Here is a 14,944-nt window from a genome sequence, read left to right on the forward strand (position 1 = left end):
CACAAACTTTTTTTCTTTTGAGTTGTTTGAACAGAATTATAGCAAAGTTGAGGGTTGGGTGCAATTTTAGCATAATGGAGAAGTCATCTCTATGTATTGGAATTTAAGGAAGACAAAACAATGTAGTACTGGAGATATTGTTTAGTGGCGATTCAACTTTTACCAAAAGCTAAAATTATTGTTTTTTAAAAATAAAAATAGTTCATTTTTTTCTTCATAAATTTAGAAAAATTTTATTTTTACGGGTAACAACTTGTGTAATTATCTATTCACAGTTAAAAGCTTGTTGCCTACTAACAAGTACCCTCACACACAACAGCTATCACACAACTAACGGCTAAACCTACAACTACATTTTTGCTGAACATGGCCATAAGCTTCTCGTTTGATGATGAGAATTAGAAATGTCTTCTTTTCACTTTATTTCTTAACTTATAATTGTAATAATTATACAATATGAATCGCTCTCTTTGGCAAATATGATGGTGGAGGCTTCATTGTGCATTCATTAAACAAGAAGCCTACTTTTTTTTTTAGGAAAAAAGAAGCCTAATTTTAAAGAACATGAAGCCTAATCATGCAAATATGTAAGCCCTAGCACTCCATTTATATTTTAGAAAATAGAATTTAGAATTTTAGATCATGTTTACATAATTTGCCATAACTTATTACCTATCAAGATCGACTGAAGGATCTTTTCTCTTGTCTCTTGACACCCGAGTGATTTCCATAGAATACAACTCTTCTAAGGAAATTATGACAGCTAACATCAGAAATTTTTGTTTGCCATGGAGCTTGCACAAAGTAATTACGAACATAGGACTGATACTAAAACTACAACCCTAAAGTACAGAATGTCCTCAGACATCAGAAGAATTTTATCTAGTTTGACAAATTGTCAGAGCTGAAATAGTATTAGGAGCCAAATCTTCTGGTGAAAATTCAACTCTTTTAAGAGCTTCATAAACAGGTAAAACCCAAACCCCTTTCCTCTCTCTCCTTTCTTTCTGGATAGAGGTGGGGAACTGAGAATAGGTATAACTACACAGAATAATGAATATTGAAAACAAAGTACTGTACAGATGTAGCAGAATAATGGCTCTGCTATAGAGTTAGAATGTACAAAGTGAGTTACGTACAAGACAAAGATGTTTTTGAGGCGCCTTTAGTTGCTGATGTTGAAGTACTTTGGATCAGAAGGGAAGTGATATTCAACATTCAACTGCAACACCCAAAACAAGAAAAGGCCCTCATCAGAAAAGACATGAAGTAATCATCAGAAAATACTAAACTATCGGGTACATGACATAACTCAGGATAAGTAACAAACTCAACAGAAAATGTGATTATGCCTATTGAGAGATGAGTACACCATAAAAAAGACTCATGCGTCATACCAGAAGATCTGACGGTAAAATGAGACCAAACCGATCAAATTTGAAAACCATCAAATTAAACAGCAGTGTAATTTCAACAAAACCAACGGCAAGGATTCATTTCATAAAAAAAACACTTTCATTCTAGAGTATTAATTTTTATAAAGTATTCATTGTATAAAATTCTCAACCTTTTTGTATGTTCGTTATAAAAAATACTGAAGTACCCAACCTTTCTTTTCCTTTACTCTGCATTTTATTGGCAAAGTTGTATTTGGTTACTTAAAGAGAACAATAGTTAAATTTGCACAAGACTTTGAAAAATTGAAGAAACATGGTCCTTTAGAGTAAGGTAAGGGGATAACAAAATTAATAAATAAAAAAAATTGCCAAATAAGGAATAAGATCAAAGTGAGAGCACAAAAAAAGGGACCTACTAGAACACAAAAAGAAACGGAGGTAGTAAGTTTTATGAGGTTGATATTTCAATCATATGAAGTGGCAAAAGATACTCTCAATGGAGGAAAATAAAAAATTATATTCTTTGGAGCTGCCAAACTCTAGTGTAAAAACAATACATGTGAAACTGTCTTTCTGCATCAAGTGGAGCCTCCAGAACATGAAATTTGCAAATTAGCTTTAATTAAACTACAGATCCTGTGCCAATGATGTCTAAATAAGAATAACATCAGGAATAAACTAAACTTTCAAACTAGCTACAACATTAGTACATTACATTGTCAAAAGCTACTGTCCTACATGACCTTTCAGAAAGATAGATCATTCAGTAAATTTGAATACTTACTATTTATGTCACCTATCATTTATTATTAGATGGGAAAAAGTGTTATTAAATGGCAGAAATGCGGTTGATAAGAAGATGCACCTAAATCAGAATTAAAATAATTCAGGAATAATCCATACCTTGCCCTCATCAGCATCTGATTGGCGTTGAGGAAAGACCACCTTTAAGTCACTATACAAATAAAACCTTCGTTCAGTTTCCATTTTTGTGTTTTTGCTTTCGGGAGTAGATGATATATCAGACTTGCACCTTTGAACAGACCTAGAGGTTTTCTTAGAATGAGGACACATGAATCGCAGATGAAGAGCATAACGTAGAACACCATTGCCACTGGCACTTTCATTAACCTTTAAAGCACAATGTGATTTTTTCCTAGTCAAATGACCTTTGTTCAATACCCTATTTTCCCTTCCTGGAGCCCCTGAAAAGTCGAATTCAGAGGAACAGGGTTCAAGATTATGATGGGATTGGACAGAAGGATAACCGTGGTGACAAAGATCATCAATTTCCACCACTTGCGTTCTCTGGTTTAACAAACTAGCATTTGGCAGATCATTTGAATTGTTCGGCACCACGAAAGGCTTAGCCTTTTCAGATGAGGCAAGAGATGTCTTTTGGCGGAGAAATGTCTGTTGTGAGTAGATGATAGATGCAGATAGAGTAAGCAAATAGATAACATAGCATAAACACACTAGACTACTAGTGTAAAGTAAAAGAAAACTGAAAAGAATTCTGAACAGTCACACAAAAATAAATGACTGAGGTCTACACTAGAGTAGGAGTCCCACTTAAGGGTATTTGCACCCAAACTCTTGGCACGTCACTTTCTATATACTAACACAGAACTTCCATATGAGTCAATGACACAAAAGTGAGACGGATACTAGTTTCCAAAATACAAGTATAGCACAACAATTGTTCTGATCTTTCTCTTCTGAACTTGTTTTCCTTAGGATTCTGGGGCTGTTGATTAATAGGATGATGAGTGAAAAATATTCTCAAATTAATCCATGAAGCCAAATTTATCTTGTAAATTACAACTTTCTTTTGTCTCAGGGTCAGCAGGCAAGCAGACAGCCATACCATGATTGATAATGAGGATAATTGACATTTTGGCAGGTTAACAGAAAGGAGCCCAGTTTCTACCATAAATTGACCATATTTATTCTTTCAGAAAATCAAAAACTTAATGCATTGGGGAAGAAATGAATAGGGAGGATGACAATATGTATGCAACCTTAAAGAGGCTAATAATGGTTAGAGATTGGAAACTAATTGGTCTATTAATCCACACCACAAAATCAAGAGCAAGAGCATATTAGAAGTTTAACCCTTAATGTTTATAAGAATTGAGTATAGATCCCAAACTTTGGCCACTATCACTGACTTAACTGTTATGGATTTGCCTAATGAACCCGTCAAGCCACAATTCTTCCAATATCAACATACTACATTCAGCCTAAAAGATTATCTTCTTAAATAATTGGATGCATATTAGAAGATTTTAAAAACTACAGATAAGAAATGGTATAAGCACTAAGTGAGTAACATAGCATGAGCAAGAAACAGCACACGTTAAGCATACACAACATTATTTGATGTTATTGATTGTTCAAAACTTATTTGAAAATATGGTTGTTTGAATCCAGTCCACAATCTATACTCAGTGAACAAGCTTTCAAGTAAATGAATCAACCAAAAATGGATTATTAAATCAAAAAGTTTAGCATTAAAGACACTAGAAACAACTCTCCATGGCTATTAGCATACTCCCGGAAATTGATTAGCCTGACTGTTACTCAGGTGTGGGGGCAATTTATGAACATTTTTTCATTTTCTTGCTAATAACTAATCAGAGACCAAAGTATGTATTCTTGTTTTTTAGCCTAAAAGAATCATCATTTAGATCAATTGGGGTTGATAGTTTAATTACTATATGCATCAATTTGAAACCTCAAAAAAGATAATTTATTTACACCCTTAAAGAGAGAGGTAGCGAAAGAGCACTTCCCAAACCCCAAACCCAGTACTAGCAACCATACAAAACTCAAAGTTGCTATAGTTCTGAGGTCAGAGAGAGACCTCTAGAGCTCGTGCACCTCACAGGTGAATTGTTGCCTTCTTATCTTTATGCTTCAAGAAAGGATTTTTACCACAGCCCAAAATTTCATTTCTTCATCCTTTTCTAGATCATACTCTAACAATGTCTTCCTTTTGACAATGGTTAAGGCACCAATATTAACAGATTCAAGATGTGCATGTAGAAGCAACTGCTTTGCAGAAGTATGTAATTCTAATAAAGAATACAATAGCTAGAGGACAGGACATCTTGAATACAGATGGATGTCACTTTCATGAAGTCATATTCTAATTCCAAGCCGTATACTTGCTCATTAATTCATTACTCCCTCCTCATGAAGATAATTTTAAGGTAGTTTAGAGATTAATTCTGCAATGATTCAAGGGAGATAGACGTTTGAAAACTGTTGTTACAGGGAAAAAATTAGTAGGTTTTTTTCATAATTTGAACCCACCATCAATTCAGTTACGTAGTTCATTAAAATGATGTTGTTTCAAGATGATATGAGCTACAATCCCAGATTTTAAATGGTTTACTTTAAAAACTGATTTGCTAACACCGTTCAGAACATTCTCTTGGTCCAAAATTGGTCTATGAATTTCCCAATGATAATGATCCTCCCATATGTACAAGTTGATCAAACCTCTATTTACTAGATAGCAGAAGCGCAGTACCTTCAAGAGTTTATTTTCCAGAATAGAAAATTCAATAAATATGTCAAAACTAATAAACAACAAAGTAATATACCTTTGTACCAGATGGCATATCACTCAAATCATAGTTGCAAAGGAAGGTATGAACAGGTGTTTTTTCAGGATTGCTAACGACCTGCAACAAAAAATCCAGTGATAAAGTCAAACTCAAGAATTCTGACACCGAGATCAATTAGCAGAAAAATCATTTTAAACAATAATGAAGATCAGAGTAGTAAAACAATCTACAACTGAATAAAAAATGAAATTGAGGATGAATTCATTATAATTGATCTCCAGGTATCGAAAGATTACATAGCAAACATTTCTTGTTAAAATGTGTGAGTATGTGACATGGGAACGCTAATGCAAAGAAGGAAGCAATATATGATAGCTACTTGAACTGATCGACCTTGTAGACATTCTCATATGTTTGTAACAAATCTATAGAAGTACTTATAATACAACTCAACTATATGAGGATGGAACTACTGGAAAGGTACACAACCCAATAAAAGGAAAGCATTTTATACTCCTAGCTATTTCCTGGTTTGAAGCATGAGATACTGTGATTTAAACCAAAACTGATACCATGGCTACTGATTTTTTCTTATTTTATTTGCAGCAACAGTAAAATGTGAATACAGCACCATGGTCAGGTCATTATGCAACTGAAAATAGAAGATATTCTGTCATGCTCACTGACAAATGACACTGCGTAGTAAACTTGCACCTCCACAATGAACCTAAGGATATTACCAACCACATAAGTTACTTTTTTCTTCCCCAGATATCAAACATACTATTTGCTAAGTGGTAAAGATGAATAGCCTATCTACAACTCAGAGTCAAATGAAGAAACAGAAAGCTTTAAGTCAAACATTACAATCTATTTGCTCCTCAAAACAATTAAAACATACAAAACCAGGGCAAATACCAGTTGAATTCGCCCCTTCATAGGTATACGTAATCGACTTTGTTCTGATGGTGAATCATTAAGACTAAGACTCCTTTTCATTTTTAACTTTCCGGGCTTGCTTGATGGCAAATTTCCAGCAAGGTCTATTGATGAATAATAGAGCAAGTAATTATCTCCATCCACACTAGTAACTGCAAATGGAAGTTTTTTCGCCTTTGGTGAAAAACTTCCACCTGTTATGCTGAGTACTGCAAGGAAGCCATTAATTGTCTGCACATCCACATTTTTAATGAGTCAGAACATGATCATTCAGTAAACCAACTATTAGATGCTGATGTACAAATACAGTTATATTCAGAATAAGAATCTGACCTTGCTAACATATGTGGATGCCAAACGACCAGACAAGAGGGACTCCTCAAAGGAGCCAATCAAAGACCTCCTAACAGGCAAGCCAGTTAAATTCCTAGCTAGTTTTACACTTGGTGAAGTACAAATTGATTCATGAGTCCAGCACTGGGTACTAGCAGCAGATTTTACAGGAGTACACTGATCATCGGCATTATCTAATAGATCAGGCCCTTCCATGGTCATGTCCTCAGTTTTGGGAGAAAACATATGAGGCATACTCCAATCAAGTGAGTTCTCAACCTCCTTGAAGGTTATGTACTTGACATTGGACTCTTTCCTACAATCACTGATCCTATGTACCGAAAGCTTTCTCTGATGAAATTTTGGACCGAGAGGGGACAATGATAATGGAGGTGAAACCCCTGTTTCTGAAGAAACTGAGACTGGTGCTTTCAGAGGCCCTAAGATATCTCCTTTTTCAAAAGAGTAGAATCCAGAATGCAGCAAATAAGATTTATGAACTGGCAGCTGCTTGTTCCCAAGCAAAGGGCCGTCAGTAAAAATGCTGGAGTTGGACCCAAAATTATCATTAGGCGAAGTACTTCCTACTAAAGAGCTAGATGGATACCATATGGAAGCATCTGCAGTACTGGAGCTAACTATATGAGCTTTCTTATGCTCATGTGAACTCCCACCACCATCTTGTGAGTTTCTTCGATAAGCATTATCACCAATGCACAAGGAATCACCATCAAATTTGTCTGAACTCAGCATTGAATTCAATGGAGATAACAACCTCTTTCGCGCAGCAGCTCCATTTGTGACAGTTGCATTACTAACATCAGTCACCACAGTCAACGGATGAACAGAATCAGCTTTATTACTCTCAAATGCATCCTGAGACGTACCTAATATCTGTGATTCAAAACCAACAACCCTCACAACGGGACTGTGAGTAGGGCGTTTGTTCTTAATACTGAACCAGCTCTTTTGATCTGTGTGGCCAATCTTCAAACCACGTGTATTAGAAGTAGAATCTTTATGTACAGCAGTATAATCTGCTTCTTTTGGAAAATCAACAGCAGGCCTCCCCTGGAAATCTTCCAAAGTAGCACATGGAAAACTTCCAGGTATGAAGTTGCTCACATTAGTTCCATGTATTCCATTCATATCATAGGCGCTGAGACCAGACAGTCTTTGGGGAGACTGCACCAGTGTGTTTAGGGATGTTGCAACTTGCTCTGCAGTACTACCAGCTGTCACTTGAGGCAAACCCATCCCAAAAATTGTCAGACTATACTGTTCAACAAATATTAAGATGAAACCTAGTTCAACCCTTTTGGTATTGTCTACCCTGACTCTATACTAAATGCTTTCTATCTTTCTCACTTGACTTTGGACTAACTAAAACTGATTATCCCAAACAACTAATTACTAAAGTACGACGAAATTATAGCACTATACGTTCATTGGTTCTTTGATTTCTATAATGCATATTTACACTATCAATAACTATGATAGCATCTTGTTATCTATCAATCAAACGTATCCACATTCCAAATGCACCTCCTTCTACAGCAAGCATCACATTGCTAAGAAGACCGGAAATAGAACCATTGGAGCTACACATCTTCTCCATGCAGCAGGGAGCAATGACAAAAGAGCAATACATTCTAGAAAATAGTGCCAAGTCCTGAAGACATAAAACCACAAAATTAATCACTTCTAAGGAAAAAAAAAAGATGTATTTCATTGACATCAAGCACCCCAAAAACAATTAGAAGCTGCAATGCACGTATATCTCATGTAATGGATTGTACAACCAAATTTCAAGTTCCAACTTGCATTAATCTGCGCAAGAGATCCCACACAAAAAAGTAGAAAACCCTAAAACGGAATGGAAGGTGGAAAATAGATTGACCCAAGAAAGGAAAAGAAAAGAAATACAGAACATAGTTCTGTATAAATGAAGACAAAACACCACATAACAGGTCACCATCCATACAATAAGGCACATTTGTTAAACTGTACTGCTCCCCTATGCAAATTATATTCAAGAGACAGAGAGGGGGGGGGGGATTGGAAGTAATGAAAATTTACATAAAAATTTGCTCCAAACTCGGAGGAAATCCTTGAACAAGAAGGTCTAATGTAGACCAAAGGAAATATGGAAAAACTTAAACATTGCCCACTCTCCTAGTAGGAATGACAAAGGATCTTGATAAGAAACATCAAACTTAGTAACAATGCTGGGAGAATGATCTCAAAGTACCATTTTTTGAGGTCATCATCCGTCGCTGCTAAACTATCCTCTTTTTTAAGCCACATTGTAATTCTTCCATAGGAGCATATTATTCATCAAACAAAAAGACAACATTGGAGGTAATTAACATTTTATAACAGATTTATCTATATCAAATATATTAGTATATGGCCATATGCAATAATCACCTAAGCTAAAGACTAATAAATTGGAAACCAACTTATCACACAATTTGTCCAACAACGATTTAATAATAACACTACTCCAAAATGCACCATGTTTTGAATGAATTAAAAAAGAGGAATTATGCTATAAGCTAGTCTTTCTACACAAATTGATCATTTTAGACAGCCGGCCAACAAAAGGATGAAGCATTGAAGCATAAATTTAAATTGCAAAAGCAATAGTATACACATCAATTTCTGGAGATTATACAAAATTCGAACACTCTAATACCCACTATAACAGAAATGCAGCTAAAAGCATCAAATATGGCAATGATCATGAACAAATGCAATAACAGCAACATCAGAACATAGTATGCACTGATCATTACTCTACAGCAATCAAATTGACATAATTTGCACTGATCATTACTCTAAAGCAATCAAAATGACATAATCTGCACTGATCATTATACTCAATACCAATTCAAAAAGTGCAGATTAACATCAAAGAAAAATAAAGCAACAAACAATCATCCATTATTTGCAAGTCCAAATTAAGCATACAATTAGTCCAAACTGCTGATTAATTTTAAAATCCCACATCAAATATGATACAATCAAAGTAATTACCTCCTCAATTTTGATCATTACACTTATAGTCATGTTTTATCAACAATCAGATAAAACAATAATTTAAAAAGAATACAGTAACAAATTCTGAACCCAGATAATAAAAGGGGCTGATTGTCAAACAGTTATCATCACCCATTACCAAAATAAATTCAAAAACAAACAGAAGATCAAAAGAGAACGCACCAGTAAAATGAATGATCAAAGAATTGAATTGATAAATGTGAAAAATGAAAACCCCAGATGAAATTTGGGCATAAAATTTTATTAAAAACTAAAAAAACCCAAAAAAAGGGAGAAAATCAATCACACCCTCTTTTAGTTTATCAGAAAAAATTCAATCAATCTATCTATATATCTCTGTTCAATGGTAGAATTTTTTTTCTTTTTCTCTCTCTTGTAGCTGTAAACCTCCCAATGTAAACAAGGTAATGAAAGCGTAACCAGAATTGGGTTGCTATTTAATTTTAGTTTTAATTTCAATTTTGTTTGCTTTGTTTTCTGCTTTGCTTTGAATAAGGGAATAGGAAGGAGGGCCACCTTTGCCACATGGGGTAATTTGTGTTTAAGTTTCTAAGTTGGAGAGCGAGAATGGTCGTAGTGTTGTACTAAACGATTTCAATATCAACAAATTAGCAATTTCAATTTTCTAATTGAGTGATCTTTGTTATCTTATGATTTTGTTGTCTCCGTCTTCAAATATTTGCTTTAGTTTTAAGATTTGAGATCGAATTTTGTGTTCATCTTTTGTTATTCTCTTGTTTTTCTTACCTATATATCGTATGATGGTCAAATTAAGGTATGTGAATAATATACAGATCAAAACAATGTAATTTAAAGTTTTTTTTTTTAAAAAAAAAAAAACATTAGAGAAGCTCTAATCAGTACTTTTTAAGTTTATGTGTGCAATAAAAGCGCAATATAATAAGATCTCCAACTTCAAATACTCTGTACCTGATAGGACTCGAACATTAAATTTTTAAGATATAAAATAAGATTATTACCAAGTGTGTCAAACTTTGCTTGATACTTCAAACAATATATCCATCATAGGATATTATACTATTAGTATAAGTAACAATAATTGTCAAATTAGATAGATTATCAACTTTTTAACAAGGAAAATGTAATACTCCCCCCGTGTTTAAATAAATGAAACGTTTTCCTTGTTCATATATGCCAATGCGCGCAATACTTTGACCGATAATATCTTTAACTATCAATAAATAAAACTATAACAATTGAATTTTAATAAATTATTCATTGAAACGATTTCAAAAAGTACCCACAAAGACTATACTTATTCTTATGTAATAATCACAAACATTAGTCAAAGTGAATTAGATGAATAGTGCAAAAAGTTAAAACGTTTCATTTATTTAAACACGGAAGAAGTAGCATAACAGTCAATCTACAATAAGGTAAGATTTGATTTTCAAACAAAGGATGACCGGGCCATATGGGCTACGTGGTTTACAAAAGAGATTACAAAAGTCACTAAAAAAAGTGATAAAGAAAATCAATAATAAGGATGTTGTTTATCACCACATAAACAATAATGATGTTCACATAAGATATGACCAGAAATAGTAAGAAACTTGTCAAAATACAGGGTAGGGTTAGGTCAGGTCGGGTGAAGAACATTTTTATAGTTTCAAATATTTGCAAATTATTGGTGTTTATTTAAACAGAACTAAATTTGTACGGAGAATAATCTATACAGAACTAGAGATGTATAAATTTCAAGTAAAATTGGTTGAATTCTCTTAAGAAGAATACGTAAGGAAAATAACACTTATGAACTTATCAAATATAAAAGTAAACGGGCAAAGGGTAGTGACATCAATACATAATAGGGCTAAGCAAAACTATCTGAAAATCCGAAAATTCGATAATCCGATCCGCATCCCATCCGAAAATCATGGATACCTGATCCGAAATTGATTTCGGATCGGATATCGGATATCACCATATCGGATTTCGGATATCCAATATCCGAAAAAATTACTTGCATTATTATTTCATTTTTATTTTACGGTTTCAAACTTTCAGTTACTCTTTAGTATTTACCTCATTCTCCCAAAAACCCAAACCCTAAATCCATTTCCTAACCCCTCACCGCCTCTCTCTCTTCTCTCTCCTCTCAAATCCCCTTCACCGCCCCTTTCTCTTTCCTCTCTCCATTATCTCCTCCTCACTGCCTCTCAGATCTTAGTCATCTCACGGTCATGGCTCCCCCCTCCTCCTCACGGTGGCTTCCCTCATCTCTCTCACTCTCGTGGTTGCTCCTACTCCACCAGCGGCGACTTCCCTCAGTCCTCAAGCTCCCACGTATTAATATCTTGGGTGGCTGGTTGACCTCGTTCATTCTTCTTGAGATTCTTGACTTGGTGGGTATTATCCTTGTTGCAATTAGTATTAGTTGTATAATTAAATTAGTAGCAATTAGTATTTATTGTAGCACATTGGTGGGTAATTTGTAAAAATTAGTTACACTGTAATTCCTATTGTATTTTACGATTTTATCTATCGCTTTGTTCTGCTAGGTTTTTTTTGTAACTTTTTTTTGTAACTTTTTTTTTTTTTGTTTTTTTGTTTTTTGTCGTTGTTGTTGTTGTTTGTTTTTGAACTATGGTTTAGGTTATACTCCATAAAACAAAAAAAGTTAAATGTATATTTTGCCTTAAAAAAAATCAAATTTGCTATTAAAATAGCATTTAAATAATATATTTTTAAAATATCCGGATATTAGATATCCGAACTATCCGATCCGTGATCACCCCTATACAAAAATACTAGAGAGTAAAATAATTATTTACTTTATTTGCCCATCTTAAACAAACTTAAATGGCCGGATTGAGTTTGACCCACATGTATTCGATTTGTTCATTTTTGGGTTTTGGTTTTTAATTTCGTATACAAGATTCAATAATACTTCGTATATATGTGTTGATTTTCGGGTTGTGTCAAAATGTGTCCAAGTCCAAGTAAAATGTATGAAAAAAAACATTACCCATGCAAATCAGGTATGATATGATGGCTAAATTAAAATTAAATTAAATTATTCGCATAATTTAAATCGGCAGATGCAAAAAAAAATCTTCAGCATCACATAACAAAATTCTTCGTAGAAGGGAGCCAATAGCCAATGCATGGTTCCTATTTCGGGGTTTTCTGTGTCCTTCGGGAGAGTTACAACACCAAGATTGGAATCCGGATGTTTGTACCTGCAAAACAATGGAGACTCCGATTGGGGGAGTTCCGCCTCCAACGATCAAGTTAGAACCGGAATAGAGTCTGTAAAAAATGCGGAAGCTAATAATCTTCTCGAATTACAAGATCGGGAGTAAATGATCTATAATTAATATGCTCGATTTCTTGTAATTCAATGTGAATGATCCGTTTCCAATGGGGAAATATCTTCTTATTTATAGGGTCTTGAAGTACGTGCCACGTGTCCAGAGGGGATTGGTTTTGGTGAACCACTCTGACACTAATTGGTCCACGTGGCATAGGGTATTTTTACCCTAAACATTTGCCCCTCACAGATGTGACGCGACATGCCACGTGGCATCTGTGACACTTGTCACTCGATCATTAGCTGACGGTAATAACCGTTCGTCTTCCAGGGGAGTTGCAGGGATGCCCCTTCACATTACCCTCATTTATATAACCGTTTAGCCCCTTCATTTGGACATTTTCCAAAGTTTAAAAAGAGAGAGAGAGTCAACCTGCTTCCGGAGAGAATTGTAGTGAAAAACCCGCCTGCTCCTTCCTGTAAACACATCCAGTAAGACGCTTGTGATTGCCAGATTGCACAACTTCTTGAAAACCGTTTGAGGGGTTTACAAGCAATCTCTTTAATTTCCAGAGGCACATACGGGTATACCGTCTGTGCGTCAACTAGTTCAAACTTCCAAAGACCGCTCGAGTACCCCCCAGCAAATACACCTGCTTTCACATAGGGTACATCTGGTCAAGCGCATGTGCCCCTTGCAAGCCAACAACTGATTTTCGCCTGCTAACTCAACCGGTCGGCACTTTGTTTTTTTCAGCTTATTTTTGAGGTACCGTCTCTACCTCCCTCAGCTCTTTCATGTATTTTAGCTTGTGTCTTTTTCTCTTTTTCTCTTATAAAAATAAATCAACAACTACACACACGGCACACCACGATTTAGAGGGCAACCGATCCCCTGGTACGGCTGAGTCTAAGACTGGGGGAGCCGCCTCTGGGTACTGGGATTCCCCTTGTCCATCTCCCAATCCGACCATCTCCGTGTCTGTGCAGGACACTATGGCTCGAACTAGAAAAACGGTTGTTGACCCGGAGTATAAAGGAGAAAGCTCCAAAGAAAGGCCGCCTGCGATGGGTCAGGCTGAGATGATAAGGGAATCTCCTGGAGGTACCCCAAGCACCCCTAGTGATGGAATCTTGGGGTCTGATAGTGGAGGCGGTGAAGAGGCCGCCTCTATCTCTGAAGCTAAAAAAGGAGAACCCTCCAATGAGGGAAATAACAGTGAGGCCGCCTTTAGGTCAAGGTCTGAACAAAGTAGCAGCAACAGCTATCTTACACTAGTGGTAGATAGCGAGGAAGAGGAAAGGCCCACTTGGAACAATAAGGGTGATCCCCTCCAGATCCAGGTCTCAGTCAGAGACAGGGCTAACATGGAAAGTCATCTGAAAAACTTTATCCTCAAACGGCCTCTAGGACCGGGGTATACCATCCGGGTTCTGCCTAAGCTGGGTACAATAGCTTGGGAAGATGATTAACGCAATGCCAACGGGTATTTCGGCTGCTATGAGGTGGCATTTTTAGCCGGTCTCCGCTTCCCTTTGCACAACACAATAAAGGCCATTTTAAGAGGATATGGCCTAGGCGTGTAGCAGTAAACCCCAAACACTTGGGTTAACATCTTAGGCAACATCGCCACTTGCGAAATGCAGGGTCTCCATCCTGGCTGGGAGGCCTTTGCCCACATGCACTACTTGAGTCGGAGTCCAGGCGGGTGGAGGGCATGGTATACTCTGACCACTTACCCCAAATACCTGATGGCCTTAGACAAACCGTCTAAGTGGTCAGATTGGAAGAATCGCTTCTACCTAGTCTCTGCCCCCACAAAACAAGAGAACTTCGAGTTTAGGACCTATAACCGGAAACCGAGTTTGCTAGGGCAGAAGTGCAAGTTACCCGAGGTCCCGGATGAGGACTATGAGAGAATCATAGAGGCGGGGTTCTTTGAACTTACTACCACCACCCTCTCAACCGGTTAACTAATAAGCGTACCCAAGAATTGGGTACCCAAACACAAGTTTCTGAGAGATGAAGCTTTCTTATTCGCCTATGGGTTGGGCACCTAGTTTACTAAACATATGTTGCGGATGCATCCGGCACTATTATGCCGCCTTCGCTACTTTTTACTTGTGAATTTTCTGCGTAATTGTCTAATCAGACGGTTTCTTTTTGGAGTAAACGCTTTAAGGATGCTGCCTGAGAGCAAGACTCCTGCACGGTCCGCTGCAGACATCCGCAAGGAGAATGCGGAAAAGCAAAAGGCTGCACAGGCGGCTAAAAGCCAGGTATAAACGCCTGTCACTCCCCTTTTTGCATTCATCATAGTCTTAATTTACGCCGGCTGACCATAATGACCCCCATTTTTTAT

The 14,944-nt window shown here is 36.3% G+C and overlaps 1 protein-coding gene across 1 annotated transcript; it reads right to left on the reverse strand.

The window, feature by feature from the left end:
• Window positions 1-881: 881 nt before the first annotated feature.
• Window positions 882-10,051, reverse strand: LOC110739652. The gene is made up of 6 exons (XM_021920100.1): window positions 9,470-10,051; window positions 6,245-7,916; window positions 5,891-6,142; window positions 5,009-5,089; window positions 2,301-2,810; window positions 882-1,222 (listed from the first exon to the last, which is right to left on the reverse strand). Exons 2-6 carry the CDS (start codon window positions 7,499-7,501, stop codon window positions 1,166-1,168), a joined length of 2,157 nt encoding a protein of 718 aa, XP_021775792.1. The 5' UTR covers window positions 7,502-7,916; window positions 9,470-10,051; the 3' UTR covers window positions 882-1,165.
• Between the last annotated feature and the right edge of the window lie 4,893 nt (window positions 10,052-14,944).

The sequence above is a fragment of the Chenopodium quinoa genome, unplaced genomic scaffold, assembly GCF_001683475.1.
Source record: "Chenopodium quinoa cultivar QQ74 unplaced genomic scaffold, ASM168347v1, whole genome shotgun sequence".
Taxonomy (NCBI): Eukaryota; Viridiplantae; Streptophyta; class Magnoliopsida; order Caryophyllales; family Amaranthaceae; genus Chenopodium; species Chenopodium quinoa.